Below are 27036 nucleotides of genomic sequence, written 5' to 3' on the forward strand. Positions count from 1 at the left end.
CGTGCTAACCTGTAATCTTCATACGCATTTAATATCTCAAGCCCTCTGACACAGAAAGAGGACACTCTGAATGGCAAGAAATTAAAATAAAAAATAAAAAAGCTTGCATGGTTAGAAAGTGACAGAGTCCAACTTCACATTTATGAACTGGCATTTGGTTTGTACCTCCATTTTCCAGAGCTTGATAATCCTGGATGAGCTCGCAGGCTACCTCATGCCATCGGTGTGACCAGACAAGAGTCGGCCGCCTTTTACCTGCTTCAGTGCCATTTACCTCATGACCACATCCCAAAAAGCTCAGGAGGAAATATACATGAAAGGGTTTATTTTTTCACCGGACACTGTTCCCCAGCCACGGGCCCCGAGTTCCCTCCCATGATTCCCACCGCAGCCAGCGGCCTGAGCCCTGCTCACACAAAGGTCTGAGCAATGGCCAGCACCTTGGAAAATTCACCTTCCCTTTGGCGTAGGCTGCTGGGGATGGGTGTCTTAATTCTGGTCCCCACAGGGTTCCCATTGTCCTCAATGAGGACCACATTGTTAGAGTCAAACCTAGGGGTCATCGGGGGACCAGGCATGCGATGCCCCACAATGAGGGCCTTTTTCTTCTGTCCCTTGATGGCCAGCAGTATCCGGTCGCCCACCTTGCCCACCCCGTTCTTGTTATAGACATGGATGCAACGAGGAGGGCGATGGTACGGGGTATTCCCCAGGGCACTGTTGTCCACCACACGGACCCGAGTCATCTTCTGAATTGCACTGAGGCTCCTGGTGGTGCTGAGGAAAGAGAAAAAGTCTGAGGTCTGCATCTCTCCTGGTCAGGGTGCAGAGGCTTCTGAGGGCAAGGCCTGAGAGATCACACGTTAGCAACAAAGTACTGAACAGAGCAAAACCCAGGGCCCTGACAGAAAGTTGGGTGCTTGTGAAGACTTCTCTGTGCCCAGGACAGTTTCCTCACAGTCAAAAGTTCCTGCTGCTGGGTCAACATCTCGACTTGGAGGGTTTTGTTTTTATTTTTGTTTTAAAGATTTTATTTATTTATTTGACAGAGAAATCACAAGTAGGCAGAGAGGCAGGCAGAGAAAGAAGGAGAAGCAGGCTCCCCGCTGAGCAGAGAGCCCTATGTGGGGCTTGATCCCAGGACCCTAAGGCACCCCTGGTGGGGGTTTAAATGGAACCCAATTTTCTGTTACAATGAACTTCACGGCAGCCTAACCGAAAGCCTTTCGTATCCAAAAGAACTCTGAGCATTAAGGGACTATTTTATGGGCCAGGCCTCATCCATTGCCTAGCCTGTAAAACCTGCTCCCCCAGAATATACTGATTCCCAAATTTCCCATCAATGTGTTGCTGGGAACCAGACAATATGAATGAATAGGTTTGCTAAGGGAGTCCCCTGACATAAAATAAGAAACCAGAAATAAGTTGAGGTAACGATCTTTTGTCTCAATGCATTTTTCCCCACTAGAATGGACTTTTTTTTTTTTTTTAAAGTGTATCTGTTAGGGAGCCTGGGTGGCTCAGTTGGTTAAGCGGCTGCCTTTGGCTCAGGTCAGGACGGAGTCCCAGGACAGAGACCCACATCAGGCTCCCTGCTCAGCAGGGAGTCTGCTTCTCCCTCTGACCCTCCCCCTCTCACATTCTCTCTCAAATAAATAAAATCCTTAAAAAAACAAATAAAACAATAAAGTGTACCTATTAAAGGCAGATAAGCTATTATTAAGCATCTGATAACAGGGATTTCTGTTTTTCTGATGTGAGCACCTTAAGTGCTAGCATTCTGCAGGGTAACCCTGGGCTCTCCCCTCGAATTCCACAGGCCTACTCTGGGGCAGTTTTACTGATTCCCTTTGCTTCCAACTAGTAAATTCCATCTCCAGCCTCATTTCTCTCCTCTATTCTAGCTCTGCCTTTCCACTCTAAGCTTCCCACAACATGTCCCACTGTTACTGCACACTCACTAGATCCCATACTGACCTCATGATCTCCCCTTGCAAACCGCCCCGTGCTGCTGCATTTCTTATTTAGCTAATGGCTTCTCCAGCTCCTAAGCCATAACCCTCTCTCTCCATCAACATCCTGGCTGCCAAATCCTATTGATACTACCTGTGAGGCCCCTCAGTCCTCTCCCTGCCCCCACCAACATTTCCTCAGTTTGGCAGCTTTCTCTTACACCAAGACTGTTAGTGTCCGAACTGGTTCTGTGTGCCTCACGTTGCCAGCCAAGAGCTCTCTTTTAGAACATAAAACTGAGGGACACCTGGGTGGCTTAGTCGTTAAGCATCTGTCTTCGGCTCAGATCATGATCCCAGGGTCCTGGAATCGACCCTTGCATCAGGCTCCCTGCTCAGCGGGAAGCCTGCTTCCCCCTCTCCCACTCCATTCCCTCTGCTTGTGTTCTCTCTCCCTGTCTCTGTCCAAAAAAAAAAAAAAAAAAAAAACACAACCAAAAACCATAAAACTGGGACCACTCCCCTTAGAACTGTTCAGTGGTCCTCCACTGTCTACACTGTTGACAACCTCGCCTCCACTTACCTGCCGTCTGAGGGTCACAATCTCTTACCACTGACCACAGAGCGGTCAGAGTGGTCTGTGCCCTTTAGGCACGCCACGCCTCTCAGCCCTCCCTGGAGGCCTGGACGGGGACTGCCCCCACTTCCCTTCTGGGACGGCTGCCTCTGTTCTCCCTTCCTCCTCCTCCATTAGCAGCTCCTGTCTCAGGCCATCCAAAGCACCGTACAAACCTCTATTATTATACTGGTCACATTTCCTCAGAGTTATTTGTTTCCAAGTTTGCTCCTGTGGCCAACTGTGAAGACTCTTTGAGGACAGGAAGCAATTCTTATTCATCTATGACCAACCCTAGGCGCAGTACTCACTAAACGCCAGGGAGTAAGTGCACGAATGGGGCCAGGAAGCATGTTTGCCAACAATAAGGCACCCGTGCTCTGTGTCCTGGCTTAGCATCTAAAAGGAGGGGAGGCTGTCATACTTCTATCATGCCTGAGTTTTGGTAATATGCATGTAACATTTTTTAAAAAGATTCCGTTTTTAAAAGAAAAGGTTTTCATGCACTGGGGGAACAACAGGGTCGAGAGATGTTGGAGTCACTACAAGAATCCGGCAAGGATCGAAGTTTCCTCTACTTTGAGCCATTCCCTACCCTATCTCCAACAGCAAGGTCACGTCCTTACCAATCCTCTTACCCACCACAACCAAATCCCAGCTGCTCTGGCCTGTTTAGCTTTCCCAGAAGCCAAGCCCACTCCTCTGAGTTCCCACTCCCTTTCTAGTCACATAATACCCAGCCCTGATGGTAGGCTTACTCAGAGACAAAGCTTTAAGAACTGAATGGGGAAAATTACCTGAAACTGCGCTGGCTGAGCACTCTGCTTGCATGGGTGAAGGGGCCCCAGAGCCCAGCATGGAAAGCCATGGCAAATCCTGCAGGAAAAGAGGGGGAAAGGTTTATTTCCAAGTCAGTGTCCTTACTCAGAGCCAGCCTGCCGGGGACTTGTGTGGGAGATGGTACTTCTAGCATAAGATCATTAGTCACTAAATATAAATCTTAGTGGTTAAAAGATAAGCAGATGATCAGATGGAACTCCAGCTACAGTTCTGCTGATTCATATTCTACCTGGGGTCAGAGAGCTGGAATGGCCCACAGCAGTTCTTGCTATAACACAATAGCAGGGAGGATGCCTTCCTGGTTACATCACTTCCACAGGCAGGAAGAAAGCAGGAATCCTCGGGTACACACCCGACAGTGACCTCTCCCCAAGTCCTCCACAGAGGAAAGCTTGCAAGCTAGTGATGCTGCTAACACTCACGTGCCTCCTGAAACCCAAGCTTCTACCCCACACCCCCAGGTAGACTACCTGAGCATCAGCTGCGTTGTCGTGTCACCATGTCACCTTTCCCCAAATGTTAGAGCCAGAACGCCTGGGTACCTCGGGGCTAGCCAAGTAGTGCCAAAAGATACTCCCACTAAGTCACTGACCAAAGCCTCCATTTGGGTCAGTCTCCCAAACAACAACAGAACATGGAAAAACTATGTGCCCCACACTGCAGCTGAAAGTGGAATTTGGGAGAGCAAGTTGGAGCTAAAAGGGCAAACACGGACCCAACACCAGGGCCTCCAACTTGCAGAACCCCAACCCTGCGTCTCCCTAGCACCAACACATCCGGCAAGCCCAATGGCCTACAACACCCAGGCATCAGTTAGGGGCATGTTGAAGAAAACCCTACAACCAGCTGGCAATTCCAGCGGCAAGACACGCCTGTTCTATCCAAATGTTTGGCTGCAGAGGGCCTCATGGAGAAATCTGCTGAGAAAGGCCTCTACCACTGCAGTATTCACACACAGTCTTCCCTCACCTAAGTTCAAAGCACCTTAGATAAGATTTTACTTAATAAGAGTGGGAGGGAAAGCCATTATTTACTTTCCAAAGAAATATGCAGACACTCCAGAAATGTTTATTAACTACAATTTAGAGTCAAACCACAAGCTTAGTCTTCAGTCTTTTCCTTAAGACAACCCAGAAAGCACTGGCCAAAATTAATCAGAAAGTTAAATGCAAAAGAAGGCAGTGAACTTATAGAACTATTAACAATTGACACACCAAATCAAAGACTATCAGATGAGGCCAGCCTTACCTTTATAGCTAGCTAGGTGACCCTGGACAAAGAACTCTGAGCTTCGGTTTCCCCATCTGCAACACCTACTCACAGCTGGTCACAGGATAAACCAAGCAAAGCACGGAGCACAGTGCCTGGCACGCAGTACCTACTGGCTATCTCCGTTGCCATCATTGTCACCCATTCCATCCCATCTTGTCTCACAGATGAGGAAACAGAGATACAGAGAGATGACGTGACTTCTGTGACCCATGGCTAGCCACAGAACCAAAACTGGGGCAGACCCAGAACCAGAACTGGGCCCAGCCTCGGCCCAAGGGTCTCCCCCCACACCTTACAGTTTCACTCCGCATTCAAAGCTCATGTCACGCACAGGGGCTGAGGGTGAGAAGCAGCTTCATGGGTCACCTGGTCTGCTCCTGTTTTCTTTATGAAAATTTAGCTAGATAGTTGTAACACATCTGGCACTAGACTAAGTACCTTACGTTACCATCTCATTTAAGCCTCACAAAAACCTCTAGGAGGGGCGCCTGGGTGGCTCAGTGGGTTAAAGCCTCTGCTTTCGGCTCCGGTCGTGATCCCAGGGTCCTGGGATCGAGCCCCGCATCAGGCTCTCTGCTCTGCAGGGAGCCTTCTTCCTCCTCTCTCTGCCTGCCTCTCTGCCTACTTGTGATCTTTGTCTGTCGAATAAATAAATAAAATCTTAAAAAAAAAACCAAAAAACTCTAGGAACCAGGCATTAGTATTAGCCTCATTTTACACACGAGGAGTAATTTTCTAACCAGTGAGGTTAGAGAATTCACCCACGGTCACACAGCCAAGAGTGACAAAGTTGAAATTTGCACCCCAGTACTCAGCTTCCTGAATCCATGTGCTTACTCAACAGCTAACACGGTTTAACTTAAATACTAATATTTTTCCAACTATGAAGTCATCCTTGTTCCATCACTGATAATCACAGGCACATTTTTCTTATGCCCAACTCAACATTTGCTGAGTCAACCAAAATGTATAAACACCAGGTGAAAATTACTCACTTTAATCCGATTTCAGTTTTGAGCACAATGTGTAGTGTAGGTGTCAAGAAGAGCTCTACGCTCAGAGCAATAACTAAAGATCGCCCTTAGAAAGAAAAAAAGGGGGGGGGTTCTGAAAAGCAGTCGGTCTCGCCCAGGCTACAGTGACCTCCAATCTCAGCCAAGCTTTCCCATCTGACGCTGGTGGGCCCTTGTTCTCATTCCCAGGGAGAAAAGAGGCTCCTCAGCTCCTCCACAAAACCCTCAAGATTAGCCCAGCACCACCCACCCACATTCTCTCTCCGAGAACGGCAACACCCTGCCTCTCCACGCTGCACCTCTTCCTCAATAACACTTCCGTTAGCCAAGGACTGCTGAAGTGCTGGGGGCTTCCCAGAACTTTCCCGACTTGGGTACAACAAACCCACGATTCAAGGCACCTCTCTAAAATCTGCTGGGCAGCCTGGGCACAAACCCAAACCCAAACCTCCTCTCTGTGCCTTGTTCACAAGCCACCCCCACAACCTATGCCCGTCTCCACCCAGCTAAATCTAACGATGCCCAACACGTCTCCCCCAGGAAGCCTCGTGTAAAACTACAGTTATACCACCTGCACACTGAGGACATCTGGGGATCCCGGGCCAGAGGAACTCTCACAGCTCCAATGTTCACTATCGAAACTCAGTCAACTGCATACATTTGGATACTTTTTTTCAGATAAGGCTGATAACGCTTAACATCCTAATTCCTGCTACTCATTTGCCAAAACTCAGGAGCCAGAGGTCTTGGTAACCTGGCACCTGATCTCACACTAGAATTCAGAGATCATAGAGACTCAGATCATGAGGATTCTGTGTACTACCTTTAGACACAGGAGCAATACACTCACTTCTCCAGGGGTACTTCCATTTTCACAAGACAAGGTCCAATCCAGACTTTTCACTAGCTCCTTAGTGGATCTGATAGTGACCTCCACACCCAAAGGACTTAAGACATCAAATGGACAGCAATAAGCATTCCCATGAACATGAAAACACAGAAGAACCAAATATATTCACTTACTGTACACATGTCCCTTCTTTTTTTTTTTTTTAAGAGTTTATTTATTTGTTTGACAGAGAGAGTGAACAAGCACAAGCAGGGGGAGCAGCAGGCAGAGGGAGAGGGAGAAGCAGGCTCCCCACAGAGCAAGAAGCTCAATGTAGGGGTGGGGGGGGTTGATCCCAGGATGCTTAACCAACTGAGCCACCCAGCTGCCCCATGTCCCTCTTGCGTAAAACAACAACAAAAAATCTGTGGTCCCCTCCATTCCCATCCCAGCAGGTCCTGACAGAGTAGGAATGCAAAGAAAATTTGTTGAATAAAATAAATGTGGCAGTCAACAGAAAAAGATTCCCCTCACTCATGGCTCTACACAGAAGGAAAGCTGGACCCTGCCGAGCTCTTATCTCTGTTATCAGGAACCAGGACATCACATGCAAACATACTTTAGGAGAATCACGGTACCAGTCACGGGAGGATTAGCCCATGCCATGTTTACAAGCCCCTGGAATCATCTCCTGGGCCTGGTGCCTACAATGCCCACTGTGGAAAAGCACCTCATCCCACCATGAAATAACTGGTTTGGATCGGGCCAGAGGAATGAAGGCAGCAATTTACTTCAAAGCAACTCCGACTGACCTTGATGTTATTTCCCAGCATAAATCCATCAGCAGACACAAGCCCTGATTCACTTCAGAGCAGTCTATATATAATGCTTGGTTTCACAAGCAATGTCATTCTGAGTCTTGTGTTTGCACAGGAAACTAACCCCCGTGATATTTCCTCCTCCACAACACTCTCACTCAGAGGCCAGGTATTCTGGAGACTCCAGTGCCAGAGATGGCTTTTCATGCCACTTCCCAGTCGGCACCAAGTACTGCCCTCCAGGTTTAGAGTATGAATCACAACCTCTCCGGAGAGGGGGAAGGGGAAGCAAGAGAAGTAGGAGGGAGGGAGGGAATGAAAGAGATTACTTAACACAATCCAAGAATTGTGCTCACTTTCCAACCTGGTTTAGCTTTAAGATATCCCTTCCGTTTTGGCCAGGGAGGACTGTAAGCTTCAGGGACACACAGATGAGTGTTTTACTTGATACTTAACAGGTCCCACTGGAAGGTCCCACCTTACAGGTCCCATGGGAAATACACTAGGTGACAGCAGGGACCAGGCCTGCACACTCAGAGGACTCACCACAATGCACACGAATGGAGTTTACTAAGTATCTGTTAAATGAATACAATTCAACCTGCAATTGCAATTCATGCTCCAGCTCCAGAGAGGCTCCATGCTGGGGGGCTGGTGGTCTTTCAGGCTCTTAGTAACTTGGGGAAGCCTCCTAGACATAGGGAACTCCTGTTTAATGAATTTTAATACACAGAGACTGAGCTGGAAAAGCAGACAGAGTCTATATCTCTATTGCTTTGTAGAAAGCAGAAATGTACTACTTGAGCAAGGATCAGCAAAATGGCATACTTCCTGCGAGTATTCACTGTTTCCACCTTATGTGGATTCACTGTTTGTGGATTCATTGTTTCCATCTTTAAGTGCCTGACATGTCATGTACATTTTTAAAGACCTCTCAAGAGGATGGGCTCCAAAGAAACAAAAAAAAAAAAAAAAAATCAAAAGTTCAGCACAATCACAAAGGCATGCTCAAAGGACATTGTCAGTAACTGAAAAGAAACGCCATACAAATGCAGGGCCGAATCACAAAAAGGAAAAACACCTAGGGTAAGGATACAAGTGTCCTTCTTAATCAAAGGAGGGAAAAACAAGCCTACCAGCTTCCAGGAATCAAAAAGGGTACTCCCTGACCCTCTCTGCCCTATCATGCAGACACAGCCCCTTCCATCCCCTGCAGGTGTTGCCCCAATCTTTCTGTACCAATAAGTACTCTTGTTTGCTGCTTAAAAACTCATTACTGAGGGCACGTGGGTGGCTCAGTCGTTACGCACCTGCCCTCGGTTCAGGTCATGATCCCAGGGTCCTAGGATGGAGCTCTGCATCGGGCTCCCTGCTCAGTGGGAAGCCTGCTTCTCCCTCTCCCACTCTCCCTGGCTGATTCCCTCTCTCACTGTCTCTCAGTCAAATAAATAAATAAATAACATTTTTTTTAAAACCTCATTATTGTTTTGTTGTACAATTAGTCTCTTTCAGGAAGTTTTAGGATTTTTTTTAACCTCACACAAGTAGAACATGTTACAATTCTTGAAGTACTTTCATAGATCATTTTGTTGGATGACTCCCTTCTTTTCTAAGATTTTATTCATTTATTTTTTAAGACTTTATTTATTTGACAAGACACAGCAAGAGAGGAAATACAAGCAGGGGGAGTGGGAGAGGGAGAAGCAGGCTTCCTGCTGAGCAGGGAGCCCAAGGTAGGGCTCCATCCCACAGCCCTGGGATCATGACCTGAGCCGAAGGCAGACCCTTAGCCGACTGAGCCACCCAGGAGCCCCAAGATTTTATTTTTAAGTAATGTTTACACCCAAAGTAGGGCTCAAACTCACAACCGCAAGATCAAGAGTTGCATGCTCTACTGACTGAGCCCGCCAGGACCCCTGGACGGCTCTTTTCATGAGCATCCAACAGAAACCTCCAGAAAAATAACAAACAGCAACAGTCTACAAGGGGCTGAATCTGCTAAGGGTCTTGAATAGTTCTGGGGGCTCAAGAAAGCACCATTTTGCAGATGAAGAAATGAAGTCCAAAACGTTAACCAACCTGTTGACTGTCCAAGGTCAGAAGTCTGTTTCTATTGCACCATACACAGCTAAGAGGGCTCTTTAACCACAATAAACTTCACAGAAATAAATATGCCACACAGAGAGTAAGCTCTCTTTCTCCTCTGTCGAATCTTTTAAAACTCAGGAATTAAAAAGGGTTTTTTTTCCCCTAATTAAATTTTACTTAGTTAACATACAGGGCAATATAGGTTTCTGGAGTAGAATTCAGTGATTCAACACCTATATACAACACGCAGTGCTCATCACAAGTGCCTTCTTTAATACCCATCTAGTCAATCCCCCACCCACATAGAAAGGTTTTTTTATTTTAAGATTTTTTTTTTTAGATGTTGAGAGAGTATGCATGCATGAGGGAGGGGAGGGGGCAGAGGGAGAGAATCTCAAGCCAGGACCCCCTCCCCCATTGAGCTGGGAGCCCCATACGGGGCTCAAACCCAGGACCCTGAGATCAAGACCGAGAGCCAAAACCAAGAGTCCAGCGCTTAACTGACTGAGCCACCCAGGTGTCTGTGTCTTTCCAATAAATATTTGCACTATACCCAGGCCAGCCTAGGACCAAAGCTGAAACCGATCTGATTCACCTGCCAAAGTGTCAGTTTTCACAGCATCACTATCAATAAGCAAAGCATCCCAGCACAGCACAGTGGGCTCTTTCTACCAAGGTTACCAGTGAGGACCCCATTTCTCAATTTGATTCACAAAAATAAAATGTTTCCAGGGTTCTTGTCCCATGCTTGTTTATTTACCTTATGCTCCACCTTGTTACAAAATATTTTAAATAGTAGTTCTTTAATATACAATGCCAATTCTCAATTACTCAAATTGGTTTTTCAATGTGTGGATTGTATCTCTTCTAGGTTTGTTCCCCCTCCATCCCTACCTCACAGGTGTGCCAACACCCCCAGTGCCGTAAATAAGTCTGTAGCAATCTTTGCATGGTCAAACTCAGAAAAACCATACAAGGCAAAGTTAACTTCTACTTAATCACATGTACATTTCCTTCCCATTAGTACCTCTACTGGGCCACTGGCAAGGAGCCAGGTTTATGGAGATGGCAGCTGGGCAGGTGGGCAGTAGAGAAAAGGAAAATCCTAGGAGAGCCCCTGGGTGCTGCTGATGAAAAGCATATCTCTTCCATCCCCATTCTTTAGGACCTCAGCAACTGTCAACCAGGGGTCCAAGGGAAGAGCAAAGAGACATGCAAATGAAAATGCTTTGGCTTCCCTCATGAAAGGGGTTGTCTTCAATGGGGGAATCCCTCCCTGAACTAACCAGTAGGAACTAGGTCTGCAGCATAAGCAGTTTGTTTCCCAGATGTTGACCAGGAAGAAGAGCCTCACTCCCTGATTCTCAAGGTAGGTAGCCCCACGGGTATATCTTTAAAGATCCCTTACTCCAGGGAGTGGCTTGGTCATTTAAGGTCTGCCTTGGGCTCAGGTCAAGATCAGGAGGATCCAGGTTCCCCCCCAACTCCCCCCCAACATCCACTTGGGCTCCCTGCTCAGCAGGGTGTCTGCTTCTCCCTCCCTCTCTGCCCCTCCTCTTGCTTGTGGTCTCTCTCACTCACTCTCTCCCAAATAATTACATAAAATCCTTAAAAATAAATAAATAAAAATAAAGATCCCTCACTCCTAAAAGTGTTTTTAACATGTTAAAGTAGATGTGGTGAAGTGCCCCTTCCCTCTTCTAAAGATACAAATAATTTTTAGAAAGTTCTGATAGGGGGACTTTCCCACTCTGAGTTGTGTTTCACTAATAAATAAGCTGCCTGGTGCCTTTCTTAACAAGAAAGCATATTATCTGACCCACAGCAACACTGTCGGACTCTATCAGTCCTCTCTTACAAACCTGCTGTCACTGCTAATACACATGTACAATCGCACCAGGGTGAGCTACAACCCAAAACAAACCATCAGCCTCTAAAATAAAGGCTAATTGGAACCTGATTTTTGAGACCTTCAAAAAGAGACCTTTGGGGGCTCCAAGTCCCCCACAGACATTTTATGTGGGTCCCCCAACACAAAAATGGGACAGGATAGGCATAAAAGGACTCTTACATCATCTAAGACTCTAACTGTTCAGGTGAGTCTAATCCCATTCAGTACCACCTGAAAAATGACCTTCATGCCAAGGTTTTTATCCCTGATATTCAGAAGCAATAATAAAATATTTTGCCCACTGGGGGCGCCTGGGTGGCTCAGTGGGTTAAAGCCTCTGCTTTCAGCTCAGGTCATGATCTCAGGGTCCTGGGATCGAGCCCCGCATGGGGCTCTCTGCTCAGCGGGGAGCCTGCTTCCCTTCCTCTCTCTCTGCCTGCCTCTCCTTACTTGTGATCTCTGTCTGTCAAATAAATAAATTAAAAAATATATATATATTTTGCCCACTGTTTCTTCATGGTTTCACAGTGTGTTTGATTCAATTATTATTTCAGGCTTTTTGAAAAGTTCCCTCTTCTTTCTGTCTGTTAATATGCGGTAATCTTAATTAGGCACAGGCAGAAATATACCAGGAGCCCCCCACACGTTCAGATTAAAAAATAGTATTACATAAGAAATACCTTGTAGTGATCCTTAGTGACCCACTTCCATCATAAATGCTATTGGCAGTGGATCACACCAGCTTTACAACCACAAAATCAACACAATATGCAAAAAGTTCCACAGGAAATATACATCCAAGAAGCTCTAAGGGTTGAATGACCAATTCCATCTAAGAAAAGTAAAAACAAACAAACAAAAAACAGGGCAGATCCCTGTTCACCTCAACTGCTTGTTCCTACCCAAAACAACTCCCAGAATCCAAATCTACTACAACTTTTCCCACCACGGAGTCTACCAAAGATGATTTCACCCCATCCTCCTTTCCATCCTTCCTAAGTAAGCCAACCCACTTCCTACTCCAACAAAATACTTGTTCTTCAATTCCATGTATTTCCATGAGTGAAGAGTAAACTATCTTTCTTCTTGGGCAGTACCTCCCTAAAAAAAGAGACACCCCCTGTTCTTTACTGTATGTTCCTGTGCTGAGTCTTTCTATACAATTTTAAATGACTGAACACTTAGAATGAGGAAAGCAAGAAGGCAAACAGGAAGATATGGAAGACCCAATGCATTTCTGTTTTCTGTGATACACCAAAAACGCACATGGTATAACACCTAACGCATTCACATACATATGTATACCTGAAGCAAGCTTCAATAAACAATACTTGGTCTTATTAAGTACAAAGCGCTCTGTTATCTTTTTTTTTTTTTTTAATGATGGCTGTGATCCACTAAACTGGATTCCAGCTATCCAATGGGACTCAGTTTGAATGGGAGTTCAGTTTGCACTGCAATAAATCAAACCTCACAGTTGCATTCCACAAGCTACTAATAAACCCTTTAAAAAGCCAGCAGACAGCAGAGACAATGACCAATCACAAGAACCAGACACAACCAGGTAGGCAGTGCCCTTTCTCTGTCCAGCAGCCAGGGTTTAAGTAGCTCCCAATATCCCAGCTTTTCCTAAGTAACCCAAAGGTTCTCCATCCACATGCTCTTTTGTTAATCTATTTATAAATTCAGTCCATCCAATCTCTTAGGATGGCAAAGTTCATTTAGGGCCCACTCTGGAAAGCAATACTTCTTTTTTGTCCCCAGGCCAACCCCCTTCAAGCCTAAAGAAGAGAGCCTTCCAGGAACCCTAAATTCAATGAACAAGTTGGTACTCTGCGTGCCTTTGTGATCTCTGTGGGTGCTACACAGAAGTATACACACACATGTCTGTCCCTCTCTCTCTTTCCCTCTCTCTTCAACTTTCCAGTCTTAGTCCCTGGCTGATGCAGCCTCTGGTGAAATGAGAAACCTGGGAACCCCCTGGAGCCGGGGGAGCCACTCACTGGCATGACAGTGAAAGCAGTGAACTCATTCTCCACACCACAGAAACTCCTGGCAAACGAGTCACAAAGTCATCTGAAGATCCAGGGTAGCAAACAGAAAAGACGACAGAAGTAGACAAACTCGAGGAGCCACGGGAGGGCGACCGGCTGAGGCCACCTCGCAAAGGCTGGACCGCAGTCCACCCCTCCCCAGGCCGGCCCCAGAACCCTGGGAAGGCAGGTGAGTGCAGGCTGGGGTCGCGGGGTTCCCCGCCGCCCTGGGGGGCTGAGAGGGGAGGGTCGGGATCAGGGGCCGCCCCCTCTGCCCCAAGGGGCCCACTAACCTCCCACTCCAGCTTCTCCCCACCCACCCCGGGAACTGCGCCTTCCCTACTGCAGGGAAGAAAGAGAGCGGAGAAAAAGGAGCGTGACGCCCATTCCCCCCGGCCACCCTGCCATACCGCTCTCGCCGCCCGGGAATATCCCGCCGCGGGCCTCCCTGGCCCAGTGCCGCCTTCTCCCCCCACGCGGCGTCCCCACTGCGCCTGCGCGCCCGACCCAGCCGGGCGAGTAGCGATCTGAGAGTGCGCGCGCGCCTTGCGTGCGCTGGCGTGGGGGGTGGGACCTGCGCGGCCCCGCCCCTCCTCATTCTCCCTCCCTCCTCTCGTTCCCCCTCCCCCAGACACTGCCGCGGCCGCCGCAGGAGCCCGGAGCTCGAGCCGCCCAGCGACTCCCCCTCCCCCTCCCCCAGCCCCGCCCCGCCCCAACCCGGGGCTCCAAGCCGGAGCCGAGTCTACGCCTGGGGGTGAGTACGCGACCCTTCCCCAGCCCCTTCTCTTTTCTTTGAGGATCCTACCACCACCCAAAGAAAACCCCGGACTCAGCTGCGTGTCCCCTCCCTTCAACCTCCTGCGGGACCCAGAGGTGCCCGGGCCCGCGGGACCCAGCGGTGCCGCGCGCTGCCCCCATCCCCGCACCATCCTGAGCCAAATGCGAGTCCTCCGAACCCTGCCAGAAGGTCCAGATGTTCACCGCCGTTTGTCCCCACCCCTAGGGAGATCCCGAGGGGTGGGACCCCCCGCCCCCGGCCCCCTAGCGCCACTCTTCTCCCACCTGCCCGATCCAGGTGCGCGTCCCCCGCGCGCCCCTCCAGGGTTCCAGCTGCGCCCCCATCAGCCCGCCGCCGCTGTGGGGAACCTGCCGCCCCCGCCCCCGAGTTTTGGATTCCAGGGTCGCCAAGTCCAGTGCCCTCGGTCTCTTTTATCTTTTCTCCTGTTTCCGGGGCTGAGTACCCCAGAAGCCGACCCGGGGCAGGGGTTCGGGCTCGGACAAGGGCAGGGTTCGCGGGAGCTGGCATGAGGCCGGTCGCTGCCCCCGGCCCGTCTGGGGACTGGTCGCGGGCTGGGGAGGCGACTGGCCCCGGGAGCGTGTCCTCTCCTTGCGCCCCACACAGTGCAGTTCATTCATGAGCCGCCCGGGCCTGCGTTGGAGGGTGCGGTGGGGAGAGGTTTCAGACGGAACCAGGAGTGGGGCAAAGGCCCCGTTGGGGGGAGGGGGCGCGCTTTGTCCCTCCTGGCCTTCTTGACCGTCTAGAGAGGACAGTCCCAAAGATTTGGCGCCTTGTTCCTCTGAAGAGAAGGTCGCTTGGGAAGTGGAGAGGAGAGGAGAGGTCAGAGGGGCCGGCTGCCCTTGGGGCTCTGTGCTGCCACCTGCTTGGGTCCCCTGGGGGGAGGTCTGGCGGCTCAGCCCTCCACTTCCCTGGGGGGGTCAGGAGAGTCCCAGCTTCTCTACCCAGTACTACTCTCTAGCCTTTCCCTGGGTCAGTCCGGGGAAAAATGTGGCTATGCCCAACCCCTCTTGAGGATAGACCCTCAGTCTTGCCTCCCAGGCGCATGTGAGGAGAGGAATGGGAGTGTCTACCAGGCTTCCAGCCCTAGTGTGCTGGCAGCATGACTGTCCTCCAGGGCACCAGAGGGTCCAGGCCCTGGCTTGCTCCAGGTGGCACATGCTGGGACCTGCTGTTGGCTCACCCAACTCAGTCTTGGCCTATGGGTGGGTAGGTGGGGATGTGGCAAGGCAGAAGGCAGGTGGTGGGTATCCAAAGGTAGGTAGGCTGGCTAATTCCCTCTCGGACATCCTGCGAGTTCTCTCCAATGGTAAAGACTTCTTAGAGACCTCAGTTCAAATTCCAGCTCTGCCATTCTTTAGCTGTGTGACCTTGACAAGTTACTTAACCTGTCTGAACCTTAATTTTAATTTAAAAGTGTGTTTACTACCACCTCCTTACATGATTTATCATAGGGATCAACTAGATAACAGGTAAAGAACCTGGCACCCTGCCTGGTTGCTGATCAATAACAGGTTCTCTTCTCTGAACTCCTGACCCATCCTGGCATAACATCACTCTCCCGTACCCCCACCTTTCTGGCCTGCTGCAAATGGATTCAGTATGTTTGAAGAGTTTGGGGCCACTCCCTGCCACTTAGTGGCAGAGTCCTGAATGTCCATATAAGCCCTTGGGTCTAAAAAAGAAGCCCATCCTGACTAAGGGCTCTATCATTAAAGTCTGTTTTCCTTTATTTTTATTTTTACCAGTTTCCTCCACTAAACCAACCCTTTTATGCCTCTCTTTATCAATAACATTAGCTGATTTTTTTTAGAATCTATCACATGCCTTGAACTGTATTAAGAGCTTTACATAAGTCATCTTGCTTAGTTCTCAAAAGAAAACACAAAATTGAATTATTATTCCCATTTTCAAATGAAGAAACTGAGGCCGAGGGTGGTGAAATGTATTTTCCCAGGTCAGCAGCGAGATCTGTCTCATCCTAGAGCCTGAACTCTTAGCCCCCAGGCTCTGCCACCTGTCTTCTGCACTTCTCTCAGAACCTGGAATCACAAACGCAAGGTCTGAGTGGAGGGTCTCATGGCAGGCAAGAAGGAGGGCAAACAGAAATAGGATGTGGCATTTCTCCAGAGCTGTAGCAGACACTCCGTGGCCCCCAACTCCCAGGGTCCTGGTAGAAGCTGCTCTGTTGGCCAGGGCAGCAAAATGCAGTGGCCAAGAGCATATACTTAAGCCAGGCTACCTGGGTCCATATCTGGATCTGTGACAGACTGGCTGTGTGACATTGGGCAAGTTGTGTACCTTCTCTGTACCTCAGTGTCTTCTCTGGGTCCTGATGGCCAGGAAATGAGATAACACGTGTAAAGCGCTTAGTACAGTACCTGGCACAAAATCAGAGTAAAACAAATATTTGAGAATGCATCCTTTTCCTACTGCTTTTATCCTCACTCAGTGATACTTTTTGCCCTTCCCTGTGAAGTTAGGGGTGGGGGGTGAGGCAAGGATATTAATACATCTTTGCTACAGTTTGGAAGACTGATGCCCAGGTTACATAGTAGCAGAGTGGGCCTCCATTGTCCTTTCCTACCTTCAGACCACACCGCCTTCCTAGGAGTGCAGGCCCTAAATGAAATCTTCCTGAATAACTCTGGAAGGAAAAAGCTTTTAACTTACAACTCCCCCACCCTCATAGTGCACACACTTCTTAATGGTAAAATAACAACCTTTCAATAGCTGGAAATAAAATACTCTACCAACCTCTACACACTGCCAGCTAAAGCCTCAGTGTCAGACTAGAGAAATTCCAGGATACAGCTGGCTGAGTGGATGAACTGCCCCCCAACACCCCCCCCCCCCGATATTGGGCCTCAGTCTCTTCCCTCCGACCAGCTACTCTCACTAAAAGGTTTGAGCAGCTGCTCTAGGTGAACTTCAGCCCAGCAACCCCGCCCCACAGCCCCCACAGTTTGGAACTCCAAGGAGGAACCCAGTCCACCTGAAGAGCCACCAGCCCTGGCTCCACCCTTTACCTGCCCTGTGACCTCTTGTGAGTTGCTTCTGCTCCCTGGGTCCCTGCTTCCTCCCCTGTAAAGTGGGTGATAGTGATCTGATTCAGCAAGTGTGCCCTGCCTTCCTTAGGTTTGGGGGACAGTATAAGATCAATGCATTTGTGAAGGGGAGAGGGCTTTGTAACTATAAAGAAGGAGGCAGCAGATGGATATGGTCATTTCAGTTACTAAGTATCTGCCTGGACCTTCACCCACCCTATGGGGTCCCCTTAAAAGCTCCCAGAATATTCCACCTTCCTTTGGTGTGGAGAGGACTAGAGTTGGGGGGGGGGTGCCAGGGGTTTGTACCCATTACATTCTGGCCTGGTGGAGCCTTGGAGTTAGGGAAACAGTAGAATCTGTCTTGATTGCCAGAGTGCATTAGAGTTGGGAGTTAGGGAGGGGAGCCGCTCCTGCAGAGGGCCCCCAACTACCACAGACCCAAGCTACCTCTACCTACCTTTAACCTCACCTTTAACCATGGTGCCCCAGAGTTCTGTGCATCTTATGTTTACATACCCAGGCTCCCAGACACACCCCCACCCACATCCCAACTTAGAGATCAGTCACCTACCTCTCCCCTACACACACAAACACACACACACACACACACACACACACACACGTCGCACATGTGTAGACACCTGAACGTACACATTGCCTCAGTGCTCTGGTGTTTTCTAGCTGGAGAACATTTAATGGGCATGTACAAAGCTTCCATGTTGTGCAGAGCCCTGTTCTAGGCACATCAGAAGAGCATGGTGCCCTGAACACTGTTCTAGCTTTAAAAAGAGGTTGATGTAGGTTTGACCCCATCTTTTTCTTTTTAAAGAATTTATTTATTTATTTGACACAGAGAGAGCAAGTGAGAGAGACAGAGAGCTAGCACAAGCAGGGGGAAATGGCAGGCAGGAGAGAAGCAGGCTCCCTGCTCAATAAGGAATCCCATGTGGGGCTGGGTCCCAGGACCCCGGGATCATGACCTGAGCCAAAAGCAGCCTATTAACCAACTGAGCCACCCAGGCACCCCAACCCCATTGTTTTATTAGCAGTGTGACTTAGGGAAAGTTACTTAACCTCTCTAAGCCCCTGTGCCCTTATCTTAAAATGGTAGTAAGATCCAACTCAGGATTGTTGAGGATTAAATGAAACAGGTATGTATTATTCTTGAAACAGTGGGCACTTGGTAAATGGTGACTGTTGCAATCACTGAACTAATGGAGTTTTGGGTTTTTTTGGTTTGGGGTTTTTTAAGGCAACTTGAGCTGGCAGGGAAGAGGGAGGCATAACACATCAGGCAGGTACTACCTTAGCCTTCCTAACATAGGCTTTCCAGAGACTCCCTGGGACCAAGTGAAACATATAAACAACCACAGCTTCCCCCTCCATTGGAGAGCTGGTGACTCTTGCCCTGTAATTGAAGTGTTAGGAAGAGGCTGGGGAAAACCAGGGATCAGTGGGCAGGAGAAACCCTCTGAGGTCCCCCCCCCCCCCAGGGGGCTGGAGGATGCTTGCTCCCAGAGTTATTGTCACTGATTCTAGGTTTGTTGTTCTCTCTCTTTGTCTGGTTTCCTCTCTTCCCTGGGGAGCCCCCCTCAAGGCAGAGTTTCAGTGTTGTCAGCAGAAGGGGTCCCCAGGGGCCCCCCAATAGGACGCGGGTGGGGCAGCAGTGCCTCGGCCACACTTCTCCTCCACCCTAGGAGCCTCCCCAGAGCCCTGCTAGACTTCGTCCCCAGGCACTCCTAGAACCCAGGTATCCGGGCTGGCTGGCCCTTCCCTCCTCCTCCCCCGCCCCATCCACCCAGACCCCAGAAGGGCTGGACAGCCGCGCAGTGGTGGGGATCGTGGATGGAGGGTAGTACCTGACTGCAGAGCGCTTGGGCGGGGGAAGAGGCCCCGCCCACTCTCTCTCTCCCTTTGCCAATGGAAAAGCTCGCGGGAGGGCAGGCGTTCCCAGCCTGCTCTTCTCCGGAGGCAGGAGCAGGGCACTCTGGGAGTTGTAGTCCTCGCACCACTCAGGTGACCCCTGTGCTGAGATAATTGAAGAGGTGAGGAGGCTGGCGGGAAGATGGGTGTAGCTGCTTCCAAGGCAGGGGAAAAGCAACGAGAGTAAGCAGGAGTGACTGGGACCAGGCAGATCACACAAACCCAGAAGCCCTGCTCTTTCACTGACTTCCCACTCTGACCCCATCCTTAGGTCCCTACTCTGAGCACAGTGGACCAGCTCGGAAGCTAAACATCTTTTTCTTTTTCTTTCTCTCTCTTTTTTTTACGCCAATTGTATTGAGAAAGTGATTAACAGAGTTGAAAACTCTAAGCAGATGAAACAATGCCATTTTTCTAAGAGGTTGGAAGAAAAGATAAGGAGAAGCTAGCTGGCTCCTGAGCCATCCTCCTAGGCTTGAATCCTCAGGCCTAAGACATCCCCCATCTTCCCTCATACTCAGTTTCCAGGGACAGAGAGAAAGAGAGGCAGAGAAAGAGAAAGCAAACATGTGAGTGTGAGCGTGTGTGTGTGTGTGTGTGTGTGTGTGTATGGAGGCGGTGGGAGGCAGACATTAGAGACTCACAACTTCCAACTTAGAAAAACCAGTCTCCCCAGTCCAGATCTGGGCCAAGTTCCCCAGACCCAGGGTGGGGTCGCAGCCTTACAGCCAATGAAGGTAAATCCATGTGACTCAACTCTCCCCTCCCCAGGCCCTTATCTCTGGAAGCCAGCGCTTCCACCCACCCAGGCTGCCGGGCGGATCTGCCCTCACTCTCTGTCCCCGTGCTCCGGCGGGGAGCCATGATGGGGAACAGGGACAAGCCAGCTGACCCCTGTTCTCTCTGCCCAGGAGGACCATGCGGCAGTAGCAGCCATGCTGCCCTTCCTTCTGGCCACTCTGGGCACTACGGCCCTCAACAACAGCAACCCCAAGGACTACTGCTACAGTGCCCGAATCCGCAGCACCGTCCTGCAGGGCCTGCCCTTTGGGGGTGTCCCCACTGTGCTGGCTCTTGACTTCATGTGCTTCCTTGTGAGTGCCCACACACTATCCCCCTGCAACCCCGCACTTGGCATCCACACCCTGTAAATAGCTCGCTAACACCTGCTACCCTAACCACTCCACCTGACTCTGACTCCCCAGGCTTAACTGCAGGAGGGGTCCGCATCACCCAGCCCAAGCCTAGCCCCTGACCGTCCACCCAAGCCAGGGTCATCCCTTTCTAAGACAAAATCCCAGCCCCTCCTCCCCTGCTCTCCTGGCTAGTCCAGTGGGTAGACTGTCTGCCTGCCAACCATTCCCTCTGCCCTCAGGCACTGCTGTTCTTGTTCTCCATCCTCCGGAAGGTGGCTTGGGACTACGGGCGGCTGGCCTTGGTGACAGATGCAGACAGGTAAAGCTTTGGGACTCCCCCTTACCTGTACACACACACACACGCACACACACACACTTACTTCCCAGGGATAAGAGCCAGCCCTCTCTCATCCCCCTTTGTTGGGGGGATGAAGAGGGGCCAGTCCCAGAATGGACATGGGGGACATGAGGGCATGGGCCTCTGTCCTTTGCCAGTCCCTGGGGACCCTCCCCCACCACCCCTGTTAACCCTGTCTGTTCTCTGTCCCCAGGCGTCGGCGGCGGCAGGAGAGGGAGCGAGTGGAACAGGAATAGTATGTGGGGCACCTGCCCCCTCATCCCCCACTAAACCAGCTTTCTCTTTTCTTCTCTCATGCTTCCCTTCTCTTCCTGCCAAGTTACTTTTTTCTCTTTGCAGTTTTCTCCTCTGCAGGCTCGTGTTTCGGGTTAACGCAGGCGGTGTGCTTTGCAGAGCAGGGGGCTCCCCAACTTGTCTCTGCCTCACTCCCCCATCTTTCCCGTCTGGCTTTCAGCCTGAGAGAAGCCCCTCCCTGTGTGCCCTGCTCTCCTGGTGACTGGGCTGGAGGGGTGGTCCTCCAGGGAACTTAGAGTACACTCACCTGTTTGTCACAGAGACAAGAGGGGGCGTCACCCATGGCTTGCCATCCTCTAACAACTAGTTCTTCATATTTCAGGGTTCCCTGCTCACCCCTTCTGGAGGCCTGGGAGGGGGTCTTTCCATGGAGCCCCGAGTCTGGCCTTTCAGGTCACATCATTGTCTCTGCCTATAGGACTGGCGTTGGAGTTTCGGCAGCTGCTGGGGTCAGGCAAAGGGGAGGGTAGGAGCCCACCTGGGGAACATCCCCCAGCCCCCGATACCCCTAGCCCTTCTGGGGCTCTCCTAGTCCATCCTTTCCTTCAGCTCCCCATTGCCCTGTGCATAATATTGGCTCTCTTGCCCCCCCAACCCATCCCCTGCTGGTCAGCTCCAGAACTGCAGGGCCTGCTCACATTCTTACTTCAGACTCCTGGGGTAACGATGAAGACACTGTCCTCCCTGCTAAACTGCCCTGCGCTGGTACCCCCCAGGCCTCCTGAAGCAAAGAGTCGGATTTCAGGGAGGCAGGGAGAAGGCAGTCATTCCTCCCCGCTTCAGCCTCTGCGCTTTCTGTGCCTTGTCTAGCCCCTGGAGACCTGGAGTGGGAGCCCCCCACTTCAACCCTGCTCCCCAGGAGCTCAGACTCACCAGGCTCTCTGATCTCTCACCTCCCCAACCCCCAGTGTGGCCTCAGCTATGCACGGGGACAGTCATGACCGGTATGAGCGTCTCACGTCTGTCTCCAGCTCCGTCGACTTTGACCAAAGAGACAATGTGAGTGCCCTCCCCCAGACCTGTTTGCCTCCTGCTCCTCCTCCAGGGTGGGGGGCTCAGCAGCCTTAGCCTCCAGTGGTACAGGGTCAAGGACCTATGGAATGTGACCTTCTCCTCAGCAAGGGTAACACTTGTCTAAGAGCCGCAGGAAACCCACCCAGACTTGGAATTCCTGGCTCTGTGCTCCATGGTGACCCCCAAGCTAGCACCAGCCTAGCATCACACATCCCAAACTTTGTCCCACATAGAACTCTGTGCCTGTCCCCCCACCCCCCGATTAATCCTAAGGACCCCTTTTCCCTTGGGGTTTTAGAAGTAACAGCAGCCTTTCTGGTCCATCAAGCAAACATAGACTTCGTGTTGCTCAGAGATGGCAGGCTAGTGGCCTGGTGGCCCTCAGCAGGGTGGGGCCAGTTGTGGGTCATAGCTGAGTGACAGAGGCCCCTGTGGACAAGGCACGTACCTGGGGATTCTCAGCAGTCCCCAGACCTTCATTTACGTCAGGCCCAGTGCTTAGGCGTTACCTGCCTGGCCCCTGTCACTTGGCCAGCATGGGGGTCCTAGACAGAACTCTAATCTTTAGGCCCCAGGATGGCCCTGGTCAGTCCAGCTTGGGCTGGGGGCCCTGGGGACAGCAGCTCTTATAGCAGCCACAGTAGAAGAAGCCAGTCAGCCTCCTGAGTTGGACTCCTGCTGGTGAGTGGCAAAGCAGAGGTATCACCCCTGCCCATCGAGAGGTGTCTGGATGGTCCCCAGACTCAGGTGATGTCCACTACAGGGAGCAGTCCTGCCTCTTAGCTGGAAGGCGCCTTTCTCTCCGATCCTGGGTTAAGTCCGGCCTTTCTACTAGGAGGATGGTGGGGGAGGATTCTCTCCATCTGGCCCTCCCCCATATGTCCCCAGCCTGCTGTCAGGGGGGTGAGTTTCTGGCTGAAGGCAGGCCTGGAGGCTTGAGGGTAGGAACTGCAGCTCACAGGGATGCGGGATCCGTCCCTCTGGGGTGTGCTGGAAGAAAGGCGGCAGGAACTCAGGCAGTTTGGCCGGCCCCTCTGCTGTTGGCAGCCATGTTGCAGACGCTTGTTAGCTACAGGTCTGGAGGTCCCCACTGCCCTCGCTAGAACCCTGAGTCCCACCCATCCCTCCCCTGACCCATACAGCTTCAGGCCTTCCTCTGTTGGCGTTGCCCCGTTGGCTTTTTGCAGGGATGTACAGCTCTGGGCACGAGATCCACAGATAGCCCAGTTTGCCCTTAGTCCTTTTCTCCTTTGAGGGCTGGCACCTTCCCTCTTGCCCTCTGGGGTGCGCTGCTTTTGGGGGGAGGGGAAGGAGGTTGTGGAAGTTGTGCCAAGGTGGGCCACAGCCCAGAGGTGGTCACGAGCATGGAGTGACTGGGATTTGAGGGGGAAGGGAGGTTCGGGTTGGAGGGGTAGGGACTCCAGCTGATAGCCCTCTGTCCCCTAGGGTTTCTGTTCCTGGCTGACAGCCATCTTCAGGATAAAGTAAGTGAACAGTCTTCAGACTCTAAGGAGAGAGAGAAACAGAGAAACTTGAGAACCTGTCACTTCCCCACAAAGTCCAGCCGCCAGCAGCTTTGAGGGCCTTTAGTGCTCCCAGCCAGCCCAGCAGCCTGCTCCCTACTCCAGGAGGCCAGGCCCTGGGGTCCCAGCCTCCGTAGTCCCCTGAGCTCGCCTCACCTTACCCCCACCCCATCTCCTGTGTGCCCCCTGCCTGGTGGGCCCACTCTGCCCGCAGCTATCCGAGCCCCTGCCGTCCCCCACCCCGAGGGCAGAGGCTGGAGCCCCCCCACCTCAGAGCCTCGTGCAGCCAGCGGGTGGGGGCAGCAGGCAGGCTGGGAGCAGCCAGCAACAGGCAGGAGCCAGTATCCAGCAGGCAGAAGTCAGGAGATGGAGCCCGAGTGCAGCAGGCAGGCAATGAGCGCTGAGAGAGGCAGGAGGCCCGGACAGGTCAGCACCGCCACTGCCCCGGCCCGGGCCCCAGGGCCCCTGCTCCGGTGCCCCACGTCTGTGCTTCTCCAGCACCCATAAGGCACCACTGTGGCCCCAACCCAGGTCCTCCCTCCTGTTTCTACCTCTCCCACCAACCTGCCTCTCTTCCTCCTCACCTGCCCTTTCCATACCCTTCTGTTTCACATCTCTCACCCTGTCTTCCTCTCTCTGCGGCCTTCCCCATCGCCCCTCTATTCCACTCCTCTATCTTCTTCTCCCTTCCTTCCTCTTCCCTCTCCCTTTCTCCCCACTCCCTTCCCAAAAGATAGGGGGCCCAGAGACCCCACCCCACCGCCACAGTGGTGCCAGACCAGCAGGGGCTGGGGGGGACATGGGGTGGGGGCAGGCAAGACAGGCAAGCTGTGACCCCTCGGCTGCCCCGGGCCTCACCTACATCCTCTGCCGCCCCTCACCTGCAGGGATGATGAGATCCGGGACAAATGTGGGGGTGATGCCGTGCACTACCTGTCCTTCCAGCGGCACATCATCGGGCTGCTGGTCGTCGTGGGTGTCCTCTCTGTGGGCATTGTGCTGCCTGTCAACTTCTCAGGGGACCTATTGGGTCAGTGAGGGGAAGGATGGGGGGGGAGCAGAGGATCGGGGGTGAGAGGACCCGTGTTCTGACCCCAGCATCGTCCTCTCCCTCTTCTTACCCCCTCCCCAGAGAACAATGCCTACAGCTTTGGGAGAACCACCATTGCCAACCTGAAATCAGGGTAAGGTGGGGAAGCTGGTCAGGGAGGTCAGGGTCTTCACCAGAGTCTAGCTGGGACAGGGAGGGGTACAAGGGGGCACACGGTAGGGAGAGGTGGCTGAGGCTGGTGACGAGGCTGTGGGGCCCCGAGGATTTGGACTGGAGACAGAGGAGGTGGAGGTCTGTCGGGGAGCCCCAGGGATGACCAGACACAGAAGTAGCTGTGTGACCGCAGGCCAAGGAAAGATGGCAGCGGGCAGTTGGGGTGGGAAGCAGTGTAGCCAGTGGGCAGGGCAGCAAGAGATGACCTCTTGGGGCCATTTCAGCTGTAGTGGAATAATCTTGGGGCCTGGATAACGTGGAATGTGGGGCCTGCCCCGGGAGGGGGTCCGTGCCCAAAGACCTGGGGCAGAAGGGGGGCCCCCGTACCAGGGCTGAATTCACAGCGGGAGCCCCGTACCCGCTGTGAATTCAGCCCTGGTACGGGGTGTGTTGCCATCCCCAGTGGCTCCATGTCCCCCTCTGCCCTCCCAGGAACAACCTGCTGTGGCTACACACCTCCTTCGCCTTCCTGTACCTGCTGCTCACCGTCTACAGCATGCGGAGACACACCTCCAAGATGCGCTACAAGGAGGACGACCTGGTGAGTGGAGCAGAGCCCCAGCCTGCCCCGCCCCAGCCTCTTCCCTTCCGTCCTCCTTGCTTGCCTCAGCCCTAAGGGGTGTCTGTGCCAGGAGGAGGCCACCTGGGTTCCCATCCTGGCCCTGCAGCTCGAGAGCCCCTATCCACATTAAGTGATCTCCCTAAGCCTCAGCTTCCCTGTCTGTAAAATGGGACAACAGAACCTTCCTGAGGTCGGAGGGAACGGGAGGTGATGGACCCATGGAAAGCACCTGTGCTGTGCCTGGCCCCCAGGAAACAGCCGTGGGGATGCTGTGGTAGTAACAAACACTCTGCATTCGTCACCAGGCCAGCCATGGCGCCGGGCCCTTATGGCCTGAGGGTCAAGAGAGCCGGCCCCCCTTTCCTCTCCCCCAATGACCGCTCAGGAGCAAGAGGCCAGATGGCTCTTTCATTAAGCTTGCTGCCTGATTTCAATGAGATACACTCTCCTGGCTTGCCCTGGGACCTGGCTTATCCCGAAGGCCTCCTCCCACCCTTCAGCTCCTTGTTCCCCTCACCGTCCTGGCACATTCTCGAACCTCCTCCGGAAGGCAGACCCACTCCCCTCTCACCCCAGGTGAAGCGGACTCTTTTCATCAACGGAATCTCCAAATATGCAGAGTCAGAAAAGATCAAGAAGCATTTTGAGTGAGTGGCCACTCCTACCCCCAACCCCAGGTCCTGTGAGCCCTTCTTTGCCGTTCAGCCCCTTAGACTCCTCCTGCCCTCGCACTGAGGTCTGGGGCTGATGCAGGGATGGAGGTGAGACCACGGGAAGATGACATGAGTCCAGGGTATTCCAGCACTTGGGCTGGGTGAGAGGCACCTGCCAGAACAGGGGAAATAGAAGAAATACTTGAAAAGTGAGAAAAGTGGGGTCCTGTCCCCTCCCCTGCCACCCCCACCCAGCTTAAACTGGGTCGTGGGTTGTTGACTCAGGGTCCATGGGCCCTTTGAGGTGTGTGGCTTCAGACTTCGATGTGACATTCTGAGGTTTGTGTGCAGACCAGGAGGAAGAAGCTCCTTGGCCTTCATGGATACTGAGGGAGCCCTGGTGTGCATGTTCGCCGAGGCTCTTTCCAGCTCTGGAGCTCTATTTTGTGGGGAGGGGAATACCCTCCTCCAGGAGTGCCATGTGACTGAGACAATGTGTGGACAGGGTTAGGGATCCTGTCATACATTCACCTGTACACTCAGCAGACTTTCTCAGATGATGCCAGGCCAAAGCACTGCGGTGGGCCTTGGGGCCATAAAAATAAATGAAAGGTCATTAAGCGCTCGGGTGTTCCCCTGGGGAAAGTGGGCCTTAGGAGCCGGTGCAGGGTCTGTTGAGCGTTTGGTCTGAGGTCGGTCTGTGGCCAGAATTAGGAGTTGGCCAGTGGCCTTGATAAGGGACCTTGGTGATCAGGATCAGGACTTGGAGAGGTCTAGATCCACCATTAAGTGGCCTGGATCGGAAGTCAGTTGTTCTGGATCAGAACCAGACTGGGAGGCAGTGTCTGGCCAGGGTAAGATTGCAGACCCCTTGGCAGCCCACCGATGAGTGGTTTGTGATCAGCAATAGCGGATGGATACTCATTCATTCAACACACCTGTCTTGTCACCTTCTATACCCCACACATAAACAAATTAGAAACAGGCCCTGCCCTCCCAGAAGTTACAGAACAGCGGTCAAAATTAGATCATCCTCAGTCAGTACAAGAGCGACTTGGGATCCTATCTGGAGTCCGAGCCGTGATCAGCATTAGGGGGCAGTCTGGGTCAG

General features: G+C 52.0%; 2 protein-coding genes across 4 annotated transcripts in view; one reads left to right on the forward strand and one right to left on the reverse strand.

Annotated features, from left to right (window-relative positions):
- MRPL14 (mitochondrial ribosomal protein L14) lies at positions 1–13881 on the reverse strand. The gene is made up of 3 exons (XM_080805300.1): positions 13763–13881; positions 3366–3444; positions 1–777 (listed from the first exon to the last, which is right to left on the reverse strand). Exons 2-3 carry the CDS (start codon positions 3434–3436, stop codon positions 411–413), a joined length of 438 nt encoding a protein of 145 aa, XP_080661426.1. The 5' UTR covers positions 3437–3444; positions 13763–13881; the 3' UTR covers positions 1–410.
- The window catches only part of TMEM63B (transmembrane protein 63B), a 23012-nt gene continuing 9307 nt past the window's right edge, over positions 13332–27036 (forward strand). The window contains exons 1-11 of one of the 3 annotated variants that reach the window (XM_080805294.1): positions 13427–13542; positions 13984–14106; positions 20033–20215; positions 20497–20576; positions 20809–20850; positions 21818–21908; positions 23370–23407; positions 24334–24476; positions 24579–24630; positions 25143–25251; positions 25849–25919. In XM_080805294.1, coding sequence (XP_080661420.1) covers positions 20057–20215; positions 20497–20576; positions 20809–20850; positions 21818–21908; positions 23370–23407; positions 24334–24476; positions 24579–24630; positions 25143–25251; positions 25849–25919 — 785 coding nt within the window. In that variant the 5' untranslated portion in view covers positions 13427–13542; positions 13984–14106; positions 20033–20056. Of the gene's footprint in view, positions 13543–13983; positions 14107–20032; positions 20216–20496; positions 20577–20808; positions 20851–21817; positions 21909–23369; positions 23408–24333; positions 24477–24578; positions 24631–25142; positions 25252–25848; positions 25920–27036 lie in introns of those variants that run through there. The other 2 variants (XM_080805296.1, XM_080805295.1) reach the window with 2 other exon arrangements.

The sequence above is a fragment of the Martes martes genome (assembly GCF_963455335.1).
Source record: "Martes martes genome assembly, chromosome: 6".
Lineage (NCBI taxonomy): Eukaryota > Metazoa > Chordata > Mammalia > Carnivora > Mustelidae > Martes > Martes martes.